Source organism: Oncorhynchus kisutch, linkage group LG8 (assembly GCF_002021735.2).
Source record: "Oncorhynchus kisutch isolate 150728-3 linkage group LG8, Okis_V2, whole genome shotgun sequence".
NCBI lineage: Eukaryota > Metazoa > Chordata > Actinopteri > Salmoniformes > Salmonidae > Oncorhynchus > Oncorhynchus kisutch.
This window is the reverse complement of record NC_034181.2, coordinates 53,393,698-53,413,807: the sequence shown is the minus strand read 5'-3', so window position 1 is coordinate 53,413,807 and position 20,110 is coordinate 53,393,698. Positions and strand designations below refer to the sequence as shown.

General features: G+C 40.4%; 1 protein-coding gene across 1 annotated transcript in view; it reads right to left on the bottom strand.

Moving 5' to 3' along the window:
• The window catches only part of LOC109895039 (protein kinase C-binding protein NELL1), a 435,218-nt gene that overhangs the window by 45,407 nt on the left and 369,701 nt on the right, over positions 1–20,110 (bottom strand). The window contains exon 15 of the mRNA XM_020488694.2: positions 10,097–10,192. Coding sequence (XP_020344283.1) covers positions 10,097–10,192 — 96 coding nt within the window. The remainder of the gene's footprint in view (positions 1–10,096; positions 10,193–20,110) is intronic.

The window sequence follows — 20,110 nt, the reverse complement described above, 5'->3', positions numbered from 1 at the left end:
ACAAAGGTTTGAGTGAGAGGACTAACTGGTGTCTCCAAGTTGCCACACACCTCTCCAAAATGTGCACAGTTCCTAAGCAATTGTAATGCACTTTTATGACCCAAAGAATAGTCTTCAACTACAAGGGATGGATCAACATTTCCGGAATGGGTATTTGAGAATACACGGAGCTGGTAAAAATATGTTGAAAATGAATTCTGAAATATTCTAAATAAATGATATTTAATTAACATAAAAATTAAATGAAAACTGAATAAATATGTAGGCTATAGCAGCCTATAGGTAAATAGTGGTTTCTTCCTTGTCTTCTCTCTCTTTGGTGGTGATGTGAATGATGAATAACTGTAGTTGTGTGTGCAGAGGCCTGTCGGTTGAGCAAGTCAAATCCAACGTAACAAGAACAGCCACAGAGAGAACTTTACCAGGGGTCGCTAAAATGATTGTCCTCAAAACAGTTTTATCGACTTGGGGCTCATGTTGGCCTATGACACATTTGAACTCGCCCTACTCTCTGATTGCTTAACTTACAGAAATGTACCACCTCTATTGAACCTTATCATCATACCAACAAGATCTAGGATCCAAATTCACTGCATGCCTGCCTTGATGTTCATAAAACTCCACGGGATCCCTCTTGCGCAGTGGAACCCAGAACGATGTGACCACATGGTTACTGTGCTCTCCTTACACCACCACGAATCGAAGGGCGTTCAAATCACTTAAAAGAATCCTCATCATGATCTGTTGCCTAGTCCAACTTGTCACTTATTATTACAAATAGAAGATTATCACTTCTCACAATTGTGCTCGTTTGGTGAAGTTAGATCAAAACAGAATCAATATTATGCAACATCAAAATGCTGAATTTATATTTTACATAACTGAAATGGATATAATTGTCATGTTCTGACCTTTTATTTCCTTTGTTTTGTATTTATTTAGTATGGTCAGGGCGTGAGTTGGGTGGGCAGTCTATGTTTGTTTTTCTAGGTTTTGGGTATTTCTATGTTTCGGCCTAGTATGGTTCTCAATCAGAGGCAGGTGTCATTAGTTGTCTCTGATTGAGAATCATACTTAGGTAGCCTGGGATTCACTGTGTGTTTGTGGGTGGATCTGTTCCTGTCTCTGCACCAGATAGGACTGTTTAGGTATTCGCACATTTATTGTTTTGTTAGTTAATTCATGTCTAGTTCCTTTATTAAAGAACATGAATAACCACCACGCTGCATTTTGTTCCGCTTCTCCTTCACCACAGGAAAACCCTTACAATAATAGCATAAAGGCTAGCCTACTGTAACACCTCCTCAGTCAGGCTAATAGTTTAACAACATCTCCTATAATTTGCCCATGAAACAGTAATCCAGGAAGATCTAAATGTGTATTCCCATGAAACTGATTGAGATCAAATGATTGGTATGCAGTTTGGACATTTCCCCGGTAGCACATGAAGAATTCACGATTGACAGTGATGATGGACTATTTTGAAATGAGGTATGTCAGACTTGGTGTTTGAGGGTGATAAAAATATACATTTTTCTTCTGACAGTATGTGTGAGCTTAGGAAGACGTTTCAATTGGAGGATGCATTTTATGCATTGCCTATTCTACAATGATATTCAATAGGCTACATCTGTCGGTGTATACTTTGATTGAGAAATAAGGACATAATTTAAATGTGTTGCACTCCCTCACCTAAAAAAATAGCACTACCCCACTGCACATTGCAATTGATATTCCAACCCTGAGCCCCAGCCTGCTCTGCTCATGATGATGAAAATGTTTTTTATTCTGCCTAACCAATACTGTGCTGTGTTGTGTAGGCCTACAGTGGCAGTTCAGGAAGAGTCAACTATTTGTTGTTGATTAAGGACTAGTCTAAAAAAAGTCAATATATTGCATGCGGACTAGCCTATAGCCTATGTTCTGTTCAGTTTGACAGGGTGAGCAGGTAGATGAGAAGGAGAGGAGGACCGAAGTTCAACTTTGATAGCTTGCTACTACTATACTAAACAAAAATATCAACGCAACATGTAAAATCTTGGTCCGATGTTTCATGAACTGAAGTAAAAGATCCCAGAAATGTCCAATATAAAAAGCTTTATTTATCTCAAATTTTCTGCACACATTTATTTACATCCCTGTTCGTGAGCATTTTTCCTTTGACCAGATAAACCATCCACCTGACAGTTGTGGCATATCAAGAAGCTGATTAAACAGCATGCTCATTACACAGGTGCACTTTGTGCTGGGGACAATAAAAGGCCACTCTAAAATGTGTAGTTTTGCACCATCAGCTGTCCATTTCTGATTGATTGTGCCGCAAATGCTGCTTCAAGTTTCAGCACCACATTGTAGGTTACTCAAATTTGTCACATTGTTAGGTCTGTCGCTGTTAGGTCCACCAGAGCTGTAGACAGATAATTTAATGTTAATTTCTTTACCATAAGCTGCCTCCAACGTAATTTTTGAGAATTTACATCCAACCAGTCTCACAACCACAAACCACATGTAACCATGCCAGCCCAGGACCTCCACATCCGGTTACTTCAACTGCCTGGATCGTCTGAGACCAGCCACCCTGACAACTGATGAAGATGAGGAGTATTTCTCTCTGTAATAAAGCCCTTTCGTGGGGAAAAACAAATTCTGATTGGCTGGGCCTGGCTCCCAAGTGGGTGGGCCTATGCCTTCCCGGGCCTATGCCTTCCCAGGCCCATCCATGGCTGCGCCCCTGCCCCGTATTGTGAAATCCATTGATTAGAGCCTAATTTATTTATTTGATTTGACTGATTTCCTTATATGAGGGAAATCTTTGACATTTTTGCATGTTGCATTTATATTTTTGTTCAGTATGTAATTTATTTTAATAAAAACAATATGTTTCTTGTCCGTGGTGCATTTATCAGAGTTATTGACCTAACAGCGAGACAGATTTAAGTAACTTGTGGTGCTGAAACTTGAAGCAGCAGTCACGCCACAATCAATTGGAAATGGACAGCTGATGGTGCTGAAAGTAGGCAAATTTCAGTAGGAATAATTCATTTCAACACCTGTGATCCCACGTCACGCAGCCCTGTGTGCAATTAAAATTCCTGTAAGCATTCCATGTAATGCTTACAGGCAGCGAAGGATTTAGGTATAGGCGACATGGGCAGATGCCCAGGGCGGCATCTTGCCGGGGGAGGCACAGGGCACCCGCACAAAAACAAATAAGTTAGGAATGGTGACATTTGCGCGATCGATTTTCTATCGCTCATTTGCACTTCACGTCAATGATATGTCACCGAGTGGGGCTGTGGGTCAATTAACCTTGTCGGAGTGGGCGCCCTGATTCTAGTTTGTGAGCTAGGCAGGCTACTGCCTGGGAAGGTCTCCCACTCAGAAGTACGAGATGGGGAGAGGGGCAGGGGTAGGTTGACCTCAGGTCTCCCACTAGAAGTCCGAGGTAGGAGGAGAGGGGGAATCTATCAAATAGCGTACCTCTAACTTTGTACAGTACTAATGCAATTAGTTGTGAAATTTAGTTTGTGTGTTTCTTGTTTGAAGCGCAATCGTGTACTAATCAGTGTACTAATCAGGGGGGGGGGGGGGTTCGCCCCGGGAGCCACAAAGGCTATAACCACCAGTTTACAGAATTAAATGCAGTTTCTAAAATAGCATATCTAAGGATCTGGTCTGTCCAAGAAGTGAGGGGGGAACGCTAAGGATGTTCTCTACTATCCACTTTATATTTTAATATTGTTTTGGGTATATTGGAGGGTCATTGTTTTTTTTCTCAAGCATTCAGGGAGGGTTTAGGCAAAATATAGTTTGCTGAAGGGAGGGCCATCCATTTTAATTTCAGAGGTCCAATTTTCTCCATGTAACCCTTATTATAAACAACTTTCACTCCCTAATGTATTTTTTGTTGTTGTTGGAATAACTAGAGGAAGCACACTTACAGTTGTTTGGTGTGGAACACAACCCTGCAACCCGCCATTACACAATTACTCGCAATCTAGGTCATGTTGGCATGATTTGAAAGCCTGTTCTATTGCTTACCTGACTAGCTAAGTTATAAAATAGGATCTTAGAGTGTTTGGCTTTGACAAGGCAATTCAGAGAAACAGCCCGTAATTTTGGAGCGCATAGAAAGGAGTGATGAGCGCAAGTTTAACAATAAACATAGGTTCATTCTGATCAAAACAACCCAGGGTATGAGGACATGTAATCTTGTATCTGTACATCAAACATAGTGATCTTAAAAGCTGACAATCTATATGCATTTTATGATTCGGATATGTGAAGTGCATGTGGCTTGCTTGTATGACATCAAAGTGGTATTTTTTATAATCCTGAACGTCTTGTCTTTCAAAAATACACTTGGTCATCTTAATTTACAGTGACAATGATCAGACAACAAAAAATATGCAAAGTTACCCAATTAGCGGGAGGGATAGGGACAACTTCTTGTCGGGATTGGTGTTCAAGCTCAGAACGACTGTCAGTCAAAAACCATACAGTGCAAAGCCAGAACTCTAACGCATGTCTGGTATGACCTACGTATGTACAGCCACTATGTTCCAATTTAGGTGCTTAATAGTGCCCAAATCTGCCATTTTGAACCTGTATACTGGTACGAGTGGAAAGGGTTGAATCTTAGCTTTTTAACAAGCTCACTAGTATGCTTTTTTTAAACGTTAAATCCTTGTCAATTCAAATGCTCAGATATTTATAGGCGGGAACCCAATCGAGGAGAGAATCCTTCAATGAATAAATATGTAGTCCATCTAAAACATTTTTGCAAGAATTACAGGACATGTATTTAATGTGGTGAGCCAGGGCTTTTTGTAAGGCAACCAAGTCAGATTGCAGCTCTAACAACGGCTGGTCTACAGTTGGGGCAATGGCATAGATAACAGTATTGTCAGCATACAGACTAATTACAAGTTAACAGATATATAAATAATATTGGTCTGTCATAGTAAAGAGAAAAGGTCCCAATAACAACCCCTGTGTTACACCTTTCATAATATCCAGGAAACTAGACTTAACACCATCTGAAATCAGTGTCCTGTCTGACAGATAGTTCTCAAACCACTTAAAAGAAGCCTTATCCAGGCCTATTTCAGTCAACCTTGGAATGAGAGGCAGCACAATTCTTTTTATTATCTAAGCAGTTTAACACATCTGAAACAAGCCTACCAGCTGAAATGGTGAAATGTCCAGGTCTAAAACCTTATTGGTTCACATTAAGAATAAAGTTTGAGGTGAAAAGTTGGCCGGGGATTATACAACTTTGGAATGGCAAGATAATTTGGAAATTGTATGGTAGCTATCTACAGCGCCAGAAACTATTCAGACCTCTTGAATTTTTCCACATTTTGTTGGGTAACAAATTGGGATTAAAATGTATTTAATTGTCTTTTTTTCCTCAAAGTGGAAGAATCTGTCAAAGTGGAAGAAAAAAATCTAAATAAAAGTTCAGATTAATGACAAATAAAACACTAATACACAGTATCTTGATTAGATAAGTATTCAAACCCCTGAATCAGTATGTGTTAGAATCACCTTTGGCAGCAATTACAGAGGCTTTTTTAGATAAGTCTCTAAGAGCTTTGCACACCTGGATTGTACAATATTTTCCCATTATTCTTTTTAAAACGCATCAAGCTATGTTAAGTTGATCATTGCTAGACAGCCGTTTTCAAGTCTTGTCAAAGATTTTCAAGATAGTTTTAGTTAAAACTGTAACTATGCCACTCAGGAACATTCAATGTTGTCTTGGTAAGCAACTCCAGTATATACAGTGCCTTGCGAAAGTATTCGGCCCCCTTGAACTTTGCGACCTTCTGCCACATTTCAGGATTCAAACATAAAGATATAAAACTGTATTTTTTTGTGAAGAATCAACAACAAGTGGGACACAATCATGAAGTGGAACGACATTTATTGGATATTTCAAACTTTTTTAACAAATCAAAAACTGAAAAATTGTGCGTGCAAAATTATTCAGCCCCTTTACTTTCAGTGCAGCAAACTCTCTCTAGAAGTTCAGTGAGGATCTCTGAATGATCCAATGTTGACCTAAATGACTAATGATGATAAATACAATCCACCTGTGTGTAATCAAGTCTCCGTATAAATGCACCTGCACTGTGATAGTCTCAGAGGTCCGTTAAAAGCGCAGAGAGCATCATGAAGAACAAGGAACACACCAGGCAGGTCCGAGATACTGTTGTGAAGAAGTTTAAAGCCGGATTTGGATACAAAAATATTTCCCAAGCTTTAAACATCCCAAGGAGCACTGTGCAAGCGATAATATTGAAATGGAAGGAGTATCAGACCACTGCAAATCTACCAAGACCTGGCCGTCCCTCTAAACTTTCAGCTCATACAAGGAGAAGACTGATCAGAGATGCAGCCAAGAGGCCCATGATCACTCTGGATGAACTGCAGAGATCTACAGCTGAGGTGGGAGACTCTGTCCATAGGACAACAATCAGTCGTATATTGCACAAATCTGGCCTTTATGGAAGAGTGGCAAGAAGAAAGCCATTTCTTAAAGATATCCATAAAAAGTGTCGTTTAAAGTTTGCCACAAGCCACCTGGGAGACACACCAAACATGTGGAAGAAGGTGCTCTGGTCAGATGAAACCAAAATTGAACTTTTTGGCAACAATGCAAAACGTTATGTTTGGCGTAAAAGCAACACAGCTCATCACCCTGAACACACCATCCCCACTGTCAAACATGGTGGTGGCAGCATCATGATTTGTGCCTGCTTTTCTTCAGCAGGGACAGGGAAGATGGTTAAAATTGATGGGAAGATGGATGGAGCCAAATACAGGACCATTCTGGAAGAAAACCTGATGGAGTCTGCAAAAGACCTGAGACTGGGACAGAGATTTGTCTTCCAACAAGACAATGATCCAAAACATAAAGCAAAATCTAGGTGTTAGAATGGCCAAGTCAAAGTCCAGACCTGAATCCAGTCGAGAATCTGTGGAAAGAACTGAAAACTGCTGTTCACAAATGCTCTCCATCCAACCTCACTGAGCTCGAGCTGTTTTGCAAGGAGGAATGGGAAATGTGCAAAACTGATAGAGACATACCCCAAGCGACTTACTGCTGTAATCGCAGCAAAAGCTGGCACTACAAAGTATTAACTTAAGGGGGCTGAATAATGTTGCACGCCCAATTTTTCAGTTTTTGATTTGTTAAAAAAGTTTGAAATATCCAATAAATGTCGTTCCACTTCATGATTGTGTCCCACTTGTTGTTGATTCTTCACAAAAAAATACAGTTTTATATCTTTATGTTTGAAGCCTGAAATGTGGGAAAAGGTCGCAAAGTTCAAGGGGGCCGAATACTTTCGCAAGGCACTGTATAAAATACACACACCCAAACAAACCAACACACACACACACATACAAAAACAAACTACACATTTCATTGCAAATTTTATTTTTTATTTTTATTTTTTATATATAATATATATATATATATTTTTAAATTTCATAAAACGACATTAGCACTTACCCGTCCCGAAGTACGTCCTGTCCTTGCAGAAACAGCTCCTCAGTTCGTTTGAATCACAACACTCCAAGATTCCTCAAACAAAAAATCTGTCTCACTTTCACTTTAGAGTTTGACTTCGCTTTACATGATGTATTCGCCAGGATATCTTAAATGAAATCGTTGAAACTACAACTTTCTGAAATACAGCTGCGCGTAAAAAGCCTTACAGCAACTCCTCTGATCGTCAAAGCGAAAATGGAGTTCCCTGCGCGTGCGATTACAACCAAGGAATTGTGGTCCAACCCCAAACCATTACATACTGGCGTTTACCTCAGCTCATTGGCTATCTACCCAGCTAGATTTCAAGAAGATCAGTGGTCATTGGGCAGAAATATAGTCAATCAATGAAGCTTCGCTAAAATGATTGGTGCGTAAGGTAGTCATTTATCGTTGTCTTCAAATCAACTCACTTCGTCAATTCTCCCTGCAAAAAAAACAATGAGGCTTGACTGTGTTGCAAACATCCAGAGGAATGCACTGAAACCCACCATGACTATATAAACTATTGTTTACAGGGGCGAATCACGCCGAATGCTCCGTAAAAAATTGATAGAGATGGAATTCACGGCACAAATAGTTTACAAAATGTTTAGATTTAGGCTATAAAAATGGATTTTATCAAAGAAAACGGCATTTCATTTGATCAATGGGATACTCAGGAAGAGAAATAAGAGCAAGATATCAGAATGTAAGTCATAATTTTACCTTCAGATGTGAATGTGTAAAAACTGTCATGGCGGAAAATGTTTCTCTTCTTGATTGCTCTTCTCAAACAACCACTCCACTCCACAAATTTCTTGTTGACAAACTATAGTTTTGGCAAGTCGGTTAGGATATCTACTTTGTGCATGACACAAGTAATTTTTTCAACAATTGTTTACAGACAGATTACTTCACTTATAATTCACTGTATCACAATTCCAGTGGGTCAGAAGTTTACATACACTAAGTTGACTGTGCCTTTAAACAACTTGGAAAATTCCAGAAAATGATGCCATGGCTTAAGAAGCTTCTGATAGGCTAATTGACATAATTTGAGTCAGTTGGAGGTGTACCTGTGGATGTATTTCAAGGCCTAACTTCAAACTCAGTGCCTCTTTGCTTGACATCAAGGGAAAATCAAAAGAAATCAGCCAAGGCCCCAGAAAAAAAATTGCAGACCTCCACAAGTCTGGCTCATCATCAACGCCTGAAGGTATCACGTTCATCTGTACAAACAATAGCACGCAAGTATAAACACCAAGAGACCACACAGCATCATACCGCTCAGGAAGAAGGCCTGTTCTGTCTCCTAGAGATTTGGTGCGAAAAGTGGTGTGAATAGTGCAAATCAATCCCAAAATAACAGCAAATGACCTTTTGAAGATGCTGAAGGAGACAGGTACAAAAGTATCTATAGTCACAGTAAAACGAGTCCTATATCGACAAAACCTGAAAGGCCGCTCAGCAAGGAAGAAGCCACTGCTCCAAAACCGCCATAAAAAAAGCCAGACTACAATTTGCATCTGCACATGGGGACAAAGATCATACTTTTCTGATCTGATGAAACAAAAATAGAACTGTTTGGCCATAATGACCATTGTTATGTTTCGAGGAAAAAGGGGGAGGGTTACAAGCCGAAGAACACCATCCCAACCATGAAGCACGGGGGTGGCATCATCATGTTGTGGGGGTGCTTTGCATCAGGAGGGACTGGTGCACTTCACAAAATAGATGGCATCATTAATAATTGAAAATGATGTGGATAATTGAAGCAACCTCTCAAGACATCAGTCACGAAGTTAAAGCTTGGTCGCAAATGGGTCTCCCAAATGGACAATGATCCCAAGCATACTTCCAAAGTTGTGGCAAAATGGCTTAAGGACAACAAAGTCAAGGTATTGGAGTGGCCATCACAAAGCCCTGACCTCAATCTTATAGAACATTTGTGGGCAGAACTGAAAAAGCGTGTGCGAGCAAGGAGGCCTACAAACCTGACTTAGTTACTCCAGCTCTGTCAGGAGTAATGGGCCAAAATTCACGCAAATTATTGTGGGAAACTTGTGGACAGCTACCCAAAATGTTTGATCCAAGTTAAACAATTTCAAGGCAATGCTACCCAATACTAATTGAGTGTATGTAAACTTCTGACCCACTGGGAATGTGATGAAAGAAATAAAACATTCAATAAATAATTCTGTCTATTATTCTGACATTTCACAGTCTTAAAACAAAAGGTGGTGATCCTAACTGACCTAAGACAGGGAATTTTTACTAGGATTAAATGTCAGGAATTGTGAAAAACTGAGTTTAAATGTATTTGGCTAAGTTGTATGTAAACTTCCGACTTCAACTTTATGTAGGTTCAGCTATATGCCCAAATGTTGAGAACTTACAAACCTATTGCAGCTGGTTGCCTTACACTTACAGTTGTACATTGAGTCAACTTCAATGCCATTTTGTTGAGCAGACTTACAATCCTATTGCATCTGGTTGCCATATAATTTTACATTCAATCAACATATATTTTTTAACAGTGTGGTACTACAGTCATACCTGTCTCACAGTGACGTCCCGTAAAGCCTGAGGGGCAGATGCAGGTGTTGGGCGACACACAGGTACCTCCGCTCCTACAACCCTCCTCGCAGAATGCTGGAAAGAGAGAGAGACAGACAGACAAAGTAGAGAGAGAGACAGAGAAAGTGAGGGAGAAAAGGGAGAAAAACAGGGAGAAACAGCCAGTGCAAGAGTTTAATTCTCACATATCAATATCACAAAAACAATCCTACTCCTACTGTTCTATTTAACAACTTTGGTTTTTGTGGCTCAAATAACCAGTCCCTCACTGTGCATTACCTCCACCACACACAACCGTATTCTCAAACTTTAAATGGGTAAGAAGCCCGGCTCGCCGGCTTGGCCCTCGGCATGGAATGTGAGCCGCCTAGTGGGCCACTTTTGCTAAGCAGAACTGCCGCACGCAAGCACAGGTGTAAACACATTCTAAAAATAATGCCCTCCAGCATTTTCCAAGGTCACCATAACTTTCCATGGGGAGGAATAGTTTTAAGTTCTATGCATTATCAGTAAGGGGTGAGACGGGGCTTTGTGGGTCCCACTTTGTGTGTGTGTTGTCATGTATGTGTGGTTTATGAGTCCAATAAACATCCATTTGCTCACATAATGATCTCACCGGTCTCGGTATAAAAGCATGCTAAATATACAAACTGATACATAAGTGCAATAAATAACCACGCTGCACCGTGCCAAAACCCATTAGTGCTGTTAATTTGACTTGGATCCCCTTATAAAGAAGTTATTTCAGGCACCTCATTAAGAGCCTGATTGTACTAATACACCTCACAATTAAAGAATGAATTAGACTGAGTCAATATAAGTGTATCTTCTTCTCTAATTATCATTTTATATCAGCATAAAGGATAAAGGGGGGGGGGGGGGGGTAAGGGAGAGATTCTCCTCCACAGCCGCTCAAGTGGCCTTCAGCTCAACCATCCCACTGCCTAACTGAGACTGTTGCTGATTCACTACTTTTGGAGACATTCTTATAACCACAAATTGGCTATTTGACTTTCGATTAGAGTCCTAGATTGCCTTCCAGCACCGGGTGGTATAGGAATCATCCCGGCTCCTTGTTAACTGGCCCGTTCATGCTTGTTGAGCATCAAAGGATCCATTTGGGATGCGGGAACATCGAAGACGGTGTGCTAAAGGAAATTCCTCTAATTTCAGGTTCCTCCAAATCCACCAAATGAATAACAGCATTATGATTCCACGCTAGGAAATTGAATTGACTTAATTAGTGCTGGGATGACTGTCGCACATCCCTTTAATGTGCTGTATTAAGAGACCGTCAGCCCTCTTCATAACGATCCTTCTCTAATTGGGGGCACAAATCTCATTAGGGGGACGAACGGAGTGAGCAAAGCCAAGCGTGACCGACTCCTCTGTTCAAATAAAATATGTCGGAGGAGAGCAGGGAGAGCATGGTCACATGTTATAGAGTGTTCTTGGATACATTATCATGAATACAGTCATCAGTGCTAATGGAGGCGGTAATTTAGATAATGGACGTTAAGCACCTTACTCTTAGCCTACATGCTTTGGCGGGTGTTAGTGGTGTTGTCAGGAGGAGACCTACATGGTCTGAATACCTATAGTACCAGTCAAAAGTATGGATACACCTAGTCATTCAAGGGTTTTTCTTTATTTGTACTATATTCTGCATGGTAGAATAACTACAAAACTATGAAATAACACATGTGGAATCATCTAGTCAGCCAAATCAAAATATATTTTCTATATGAAATTCTTCAAAGTAGCCACCCTTTGCCTTGATGACAGCTTTGCATTCTCTCAACCAGTCACCTGGAATGCATTTCAATTGAATTTCAGGTGTGCCTTGTTAAAAGTACATTTGTGGAATTTCATAATGCATTTGAGGCAATCAGTTGTGTTGTGACAAGGTAGGACTGGTATAGGGGTGGTATACAGAAGATAGCCCTATTTGGTAAAAGACCAGTCAATATTATGACAAGAACAGCTCATATAAGCAAAGAGAAATGACAGTCCATCATTACTTTAAGACATGAAGGTCAGCCAATACGGAACATTTCAAGAACGTTGAAAGTTTCTTCAAGTGCAGTCGCAAAAAAACATCAAGCGCTATGACGAAACTAGCTCTCATGAGGACCACCACAGGAAATGTAGACCAGGAGTTACCTCTGCTGCAGAGGATAAGTTCATTAGAGTTAACTGCACCTCAGATTGAATCCCAAATAAATGCTTCACAGACACATCTCAACATCAACTGTTCAGAGGAGACTGAGTGAATCAGGCCTTCATGGTCGAATTGCTGCAAAGGAACCACTACTAAAGGACACCAATAATAAGAAGGGACTTGCTTGGGCCAAGAAACACCAGCAATGGACATTAGACTGATGGAAATCTGTCTGTTTAATGAGTCCAAATTAGATTTTTGGTTCCAACCGCCGTGTCTTTATGAGATGCAGAGTAGGTGAATGGATGATCTCTGCATGTGTGGTTCCCACTGTGAAGCATGGAGGAGGAGGCATGATGGTGCTTTGCTGGTGACACTGTCTATGATTTATTTAGAATTCAAGGCACACTTAACCAGCATGGCTACCACAGCATTTCTGCAGTATTGCGCCATAACACCTGGTTTCCGTTTAGTGGGGCTATCATTTGTTTTCAACAGGGCAATGACCCAAAACACACCTCCAGGCTGTGTAAGGGCTATTTGACCAAGCAGGAGAGTGATGGAGTGCTGCATCAGATGACCTGGCCTCCACAATCACGCGATAGTTACAGTGAAGCATACAAAGACATTCTAGACGATTCTGTGCTTCAAACTTTGTGGCAACACTTTGGGGAAGGCCCTTTAATGTTTCAGCATGATAATGCCCCTGTGCACAAAGCGAGGTCCATACAGAAAGGATTTTTTGAGATCAGTGTGGAAGAACTTCACTGGCCTGCATAGAGCCCTGACCTCAACCCCATCGAATACCTTTGGTATGAATTGGAACACCGACTGTCGGCCTATTTGCCCAGCATCAGTATCCAACCTCACCAATGTATGGCTAAATGGAAGCAAGTCCCCGCAGCAATGTTCCAACATCTAGTGTAAAGCCCTCCCATAAGAGTGGAGGCTGTTATGGCAGCTACGGGGCAACTAACTCTATGTTAATGCCCATGATTTTGAATGAGATTTTTGACAAGCAGGTGTCCCACATACTTTTGGTCATGCAGTGTATTTGATTTAGAATTTTAAGACCCCTTGAAGTAATACTGTATGTAAAAACTGTATTTGGCCTTACTGCTATTAGCCCATACAAACATATAGGACAACAGACTCACTACATGGAACAACATCTCCCCCCCCCCTAGTCAAGCAAATGTCTCTGAGATAAATGTTATGTTAGATAGTGAGATAGCCAGCTAACGTTAACTAGCTAACAGTACACTAACTTGAAATGAAACCACTTTCTGTCAAAATTAGAAAGGTGTAATATGTGACTCGATTCAGGAAACTAGGTTTAAGTCGCAAGTCACGACTTCACAGGAGAGCTATCATTTTGCAACATGTGCTCATAAGTGTAGGGGTATTGTCAATAGTAATCTTGTGCACATTTACCTGAATTCTACTATTAGCTCTGCAACTTTAAATCCAAATCAGGAAGCCTATTGTGGCTAGCTCATCAAGTTATATAGATTGTGTTACCACGGATACTCAATTTTGTCTGTCACATACCCCGAATACAACAGGTGTAGTAGACCTTACAGTGAAATGCTTACTTATAAGCCCTTAACCAACAATGCAGTTTTAATAGGAGATCTAAATCTTGATTGACTTCCACAGATCAGTTTAAGAATATCTTTCTTGAGCTCTACTTGACTGGGCTGATAAGGAAACCCATTTGGATTAATGTAAAAGCCCAGCCAGAGGCCAAACTTGAACCTGACAGAACAGCTCTGGAGAGACTTGAAAAGAGCTGTGCATCCAACCTGAGCTTGAGAGAATCTGCAGAGAAAAATTGTAGAAACTCCCCAAATACAATTGTGCCAAGCTTGTAGCGCCATACCCAAGAAGACTGTGATTTATCTGTTTTTTTTTATCTAAAAAGCTGTTTCTGCTTTGTAATTATGGAGTATTGTGTGTAGATTGATGAAGGGGGAAAAACAACTTAATCAATTTTAGAATAAGGCTGTAACGTAATACAATTTTGAAAAAGTCAGGGGGTCTGAATACTTTCGAAGGCACTGCATGCAGAGAAAGAGAGCACAGAGAAGGCTATTGAATAAAACACGTCTCCAGATTACATCTTCAAACTAAGGGCATTCATGGCATCCGTTACAGAGACGGAAAATGTAAAAAAAATAACTTTTTAAATTCGAGCCGGCCGGTCACGATTGTTAAGATCTTTTTTTTATTTATTTTTTTCGCCCTAGGTGTTCCTTCATGACCTATATTATTCAGAGCTTTACTCTACTTGCTGCATCCCAGAACCTTGTTTGGAACTTGATTTTTCTCATCCATTTTTACCTCTCTGGCTGATAAACATGCCTCTATCAAGGGACTGAGTCCCTACTTTTTGTATATAAAGCGGCTCTTCAGAGATTTCCCCCACTACCTCAGCTCACGTATTAACTGGAGAGCCATACATTTTCAGACCCTCTCTCTGGACTGGTTGGGTCTCTATTACCTGCGGAAAAATGCTTATAGATTTTATGCTCTTAGCTCACGCAATAGCCTTCAGGACACCTTGAAATTTAATTTGATGTTCTCCATTGGACAGTTTAGTTTGAGTTTAAGGGAGTTGATATGTGAGAGTTGTATTTGTTTAGATTCATATTTACTGTATGTTCATAGGGCTCTCTTGCAAATGATGCCCACCCTGTATAATTAAAAGTAACATAAAATGTTTTTGTTATTCACCCAATGTTCGTGGGTCTGATTGGTTTTTGAAACTATTGATGTTGACCTCAATTACTAGCAATATAGACAGCATACATGGTTAATATATGCCATTTACCTCTGCTTGATCACATTTATTTTTTGGGTGTTTCAAAAAAAAAAAAGTGATTTTTGTAAACAAATTATAATTGTCTCAAATAGAACCACGTTCTATTTTAAAGTTCGGCAACTCCAACTCTCCTTGACACGCGCACATTTATTTAGCAAGTTTTCAGATTTTACTCACTGTTTAAGTTTTAGTTTGATAAAAACATTCCTATTTTGTTTTTGTATTATTTAGTATTAGTGTTATTAGTGCCCTATAAAATCAGTTGTCTAATTCAGTTTAGTTTTTTCCCAAATTTCATTTTCCAAGTTTTTGCTCTTAAATCATTTTTATTTATTTATAGAAGTCCACAACAATGCTTAAACCACATCAGGAAACGATTAACGTCTCTGAAAAATCTAAGAGATCTATATTTTTCATTCACCTGAGCACCAGCATTGAGACTTGTTTGGCTACCATTTTTTCTGTAACACACATGTAGTTGCAGAGATTGCAATTACACTGGTTTGATGCAAAAACTCCTGATATCATTATACCTGGTAGGAATAGGCTACATTGTAGTTAACATTTAATTGATAAGGTTTTTGGTTATGCTTTTCCATCTACCAGAAGACTGTTATCATTATCATGGTCTCTAATGGCTACACATAGTGGTAGAATAACGAGCACACACTCACAGACAGGGGCATTCCTGCATTGCCTCTTCAGAAAGTTTAAGGAAAATATGAATCAATGATGCATTTTGATTGTCTTTTGATAATCTTGGGCATATTAATACATTTTCTAATAAGTTCAACACATTTAGTGGATTTCCTACTATGTACAATACATTTGTTTTTCATTGTAATGTCTGTATTCCACCAACGTTCTCAGCATTGCGGAGCTTTTGTGTTGTAGGTTGTGTTTCTCCCCTATTAGCTAGTTAGTAGTCTCGGAAATCCAATACCTAGAGCAACAGGTCTGGGGAGGATGTTTAACCCTATTGGACATTTCGGAAAATAAAAGTTGTAGGTAGGGTCCTCTTCCGATCATGAGTTTGGATGGGCAGGCCAAGTCTGAACAATCTAACGTTTTCTGTAGCCTGTAGGCAAAACCTTTGCATCATCTACCTGCATCACCATGGCAAACTAGTCACTTGTGAAATGCACTCATTCAAAATAACCTCCCAGTTCTCCAACTCACTAGCTAGCTAACTACTACTTTGTGTCCAGTGGGGTTGTTACCACTAGGGCAACAAGGGGATAAGGGGGTGACAGTCACTGGTTAAGGAAGTGACCCGCTTCCCTGTTCTGACTCCTCCACTCTGTCTCAACTGGCGCAGGTACTTGTACAGACGTGTAGCTGGAACATTGATACATAGTGGGATGCAACCCATCTGTCTAGACTGAAATACTAGATAATTAGTCATAGTGATACACAAGATAGGCCTATTTGAAATATCACCATCTCCTGACAGCATTTACCTACAGCCCAAGATGGATTACAAAGGAAGATCCAACTGTGATCTGCCCAACGATGCCTCTCTACCAGACAAACAATGCATTTTGTGCACGCTTTGACAACAACAACAACATCGAGTCGGGTGTTAGGGCCATCACCGACCCAGAGGACTGGGTGATCTCGCTCTCTGAGGCCGACGTGAGAATGGTGTAACAGGCATCGTCCTCTTCCTCTGAGGAGGAGTAAGGATCGGACCAAAGCGCAGTGTGGTAAGTGTTCATGATGATTTTTTATTCAAACTCAGAACACTAAATAGAAAATAACAACGTGAATTTACAAAACCGAAACAATACCATGTGGCCCAAACACACACACGGAAACAAACACCCACAAATCAAAAGTGAAATCCAGGCTACCTTAGTATGATTCTCAATCAGACACAACTAACGACACCTGCCTCTGATTGAGAATCATACTATGCTGAACACAAAAACCAAGATAGAAAAACAAACAGACTGCCCACCCCAACTCACGCACTGAGCATACTAAAACAAAGAATAAAAACAGGAACTAAGGTCAGAACGTGACAAAGGGTCTATAATCAGGTGAACACCCGCAAGGCCGCGGGCCCCAACGTTATTCCAGGTTGCGTTCTCAGAGCATGCGCAGAACAGCTGGCAGGCATATTCATGGAAATGTTCAACCTCTCATTGTCCCAGTCTGTAATCCCCACATATTTTAAGATGACCACAATCAACCCTGTTCCTAAGAACTCTAAGGCTTCATTACTGCTACAATGATTACTGTCCTGTAGCACTAACTTTTGGAATCATGAAGTGTTTTGAGAGGCTGGTTAAGGCACTAATTTACTCCACCATCCCAGCCACCATAGACCCACTCAAATTTGCATACCGTTCCAAGAGATCCATAGATGACGCAATCTCAATTGCTCTCCACACTGCCCTCGCCCACCTAGAAATGAGGAATACCCATGTGAAAATTCTGTTAATTGACTACAGCTCAGCGTTCAACACCATTATCCCCTCTGAGCTTGTCACCAAGCTAAGGACTCTGGGTCTGAACACCTCCCTCTGAAACTGGATCCTGGACTTCCTGACAGGGCGACCCCAGGTGGTGAGGGTAGGCAACGTCACCTGCGCCACACTGAGCGTTCTGGTATTTGGTACTTTAATAGGATCCCCATTTGCTGTTGCAAAAGCAGCAGCTACTCTTCCTGGGGTCCACACAAAACCTAATACAGAACATTAAGAGACAAGAACAGCTCAAGGACAGAACTACATACATTGTTTGCTGTTTATTTGAGCAATATGAGATGGAACGGTGTTCCATACAATAATGGCTCTATATAATACTGCACGCTTTCTTGAATTTTATCTGGATTTGGCGACTGTGAAGAAAACCCTGGTAGCATGTCTGGTGGGGTAAGTGTGTGTGTGTCAGAGCTGTGTGTGAGTGGAGCGGGTCTTTCTCACATGCTACAAGTGAAAGACAAATCAGGGACACAACTGCGCGCATCCTTATCCAATTCCGAAGTGCAAATTGAAGATATTGGAAGAACTGTCCACATTTACTTTTTGTCAGCCACCAGGATGAGTAGGCTTAATGAACAGCAAAAGCACTAGCCTATGTCAATCTACTATCCCCCATAGTACAAAAGTTTACCTATTCAATTCTGTGCGAGAAATAGATATTCCAAACATAGTCTGGGACAGTTGTGGGATGTGATAGATCCCAAATTAATACAACCACTACCATCAAAAAGCCTTTTGTATGCAATGAGGCTGATGCAACAGATCAGAAAGTTTAGCTTAAAATGTTAATAAACGATAAGGCTATTTCGTCACATTAAATGCGCAGCAATGCGCACATGGCAGTAGGCTATAAGCGTGAATGTTCCATTATCAAAAGTGACCGCAAATGTAATAATGCATATAAGGCTTTTATAATAAAAATTTTGTGAAAATTATCTTCCCCAAACTTGAAACTCATGTGCTGCTTATGTATGACAGTTAGGCTCTACACCCTTTCGTAAAGCAGATTCATGTGCTTAATAAAAAAATTATAATAGGCATTATTTCGTGCCTTATGCTAGGCATCATTCTCAAGTGATAATATATAATTCACCTGTGATAGGCTAATAGTCACCCATCAGACTATTCTTGATTTAATCTAGTCTTTACATATACAGTGCATTCGGGAAAAGTAAAAGTATTCAGACCCCTTGACTTTTTCCACTTTGTTGTGACAGCCTTATTATGAAATTGATTTACAAAATTAATAATTCTCTCATCAATCTACACATATTACCTCATAGCGCTCAGTACCTCAGACTGGGGAGAAAGTTTACCTTCCAACAGGACGGTTCTTGGTCACCTCCCTGACCAAGGCCCTTCTCCCCCAATTGCTCAGTGTTTGCTCTGACATGCACTGTTAACTGTTGGACCTTATATAGACAGGTGTGTGCCTTTCCAAATCATGTTCAATCCATTGAATTTACAACAGGTGGACTCCACTCAAGTTGTAGGAACATCTCAAGGATGATCAATGGAAAAAGGATGCACCTGAGCTCAATTGAGTCACATAGCAAATGGTTTGAATACCTATTTAAATAAGGTATCTGTTTTTTATTTGTAATACATTTGCAAACATTTCTAAAAACCTGTTTTCGCTCTGTCTTTATGGGGTATTGTGTATAGATTGATGTGAAATTGTTTTTATTTAATCCATTTTAGAATAAGGCTGTAACGTAACAAAATGTGGAAAATGTCAAGGGGTCTGAATACTTGTGTTTTAATTATTTTTGTGTGTTACTTTTTATAATTTTTTTTAACTTTAGTTTATTTAGTAAACATTTTCTTAACTCTTTCTTGAACTGCATTGTTGGTTAAGGGCTTGTAAGTAAGCATTTCATGGAATGGTCTCCACTTGTATTCGGCACATGTGACAAATAGAATTTAATTTGATTTTGATTTGTTTTGAGATTACATTTGCATTGATGTCAGAGTGGCATCGAGGTGTGTTTTTGAATTCAGACCTCGGTCGTCTGTTTTTGAATTCAGACCTCGGTCGTCGACACAGAATCGGATGTTGCCAACCTTCTTCTTAACAAGGACAACCAGAGCAGCCCAGGGAGATGTGGATGGTTGAATGCAGTCTTTAACCATTATCTTCACCTCCTCAATCACAACCTTCTTCATTGGGGATACTCAATAAGCCTTTTCTCTGATTGGCTGTTCATCTGTGGTTTGGATCGTGTGGGTTGCCTCCTGTGTTTGTCCCAGTCAGTCTGTACAGACCTTTGAACATTGGTACAGGAGATTATGTAAGGCTTCCTTAGTGGATGTGTCTACATCAACCCTTTCCACAAGAGCCTTGATGTGGCTGTCCCTCAGATGGTCACTGGGGGGTGCTGCAAGATATAGCCCTACCACTGATGATCCTTCACAGCTGGGCTCGTCCCATCCGATCAGGCCCTGGAGAAAAGGATGGTACTCCTGCCGTCCTTGATGTCATGCTCCATACATGCCTGTGCAGACCCAGCACAATGGGA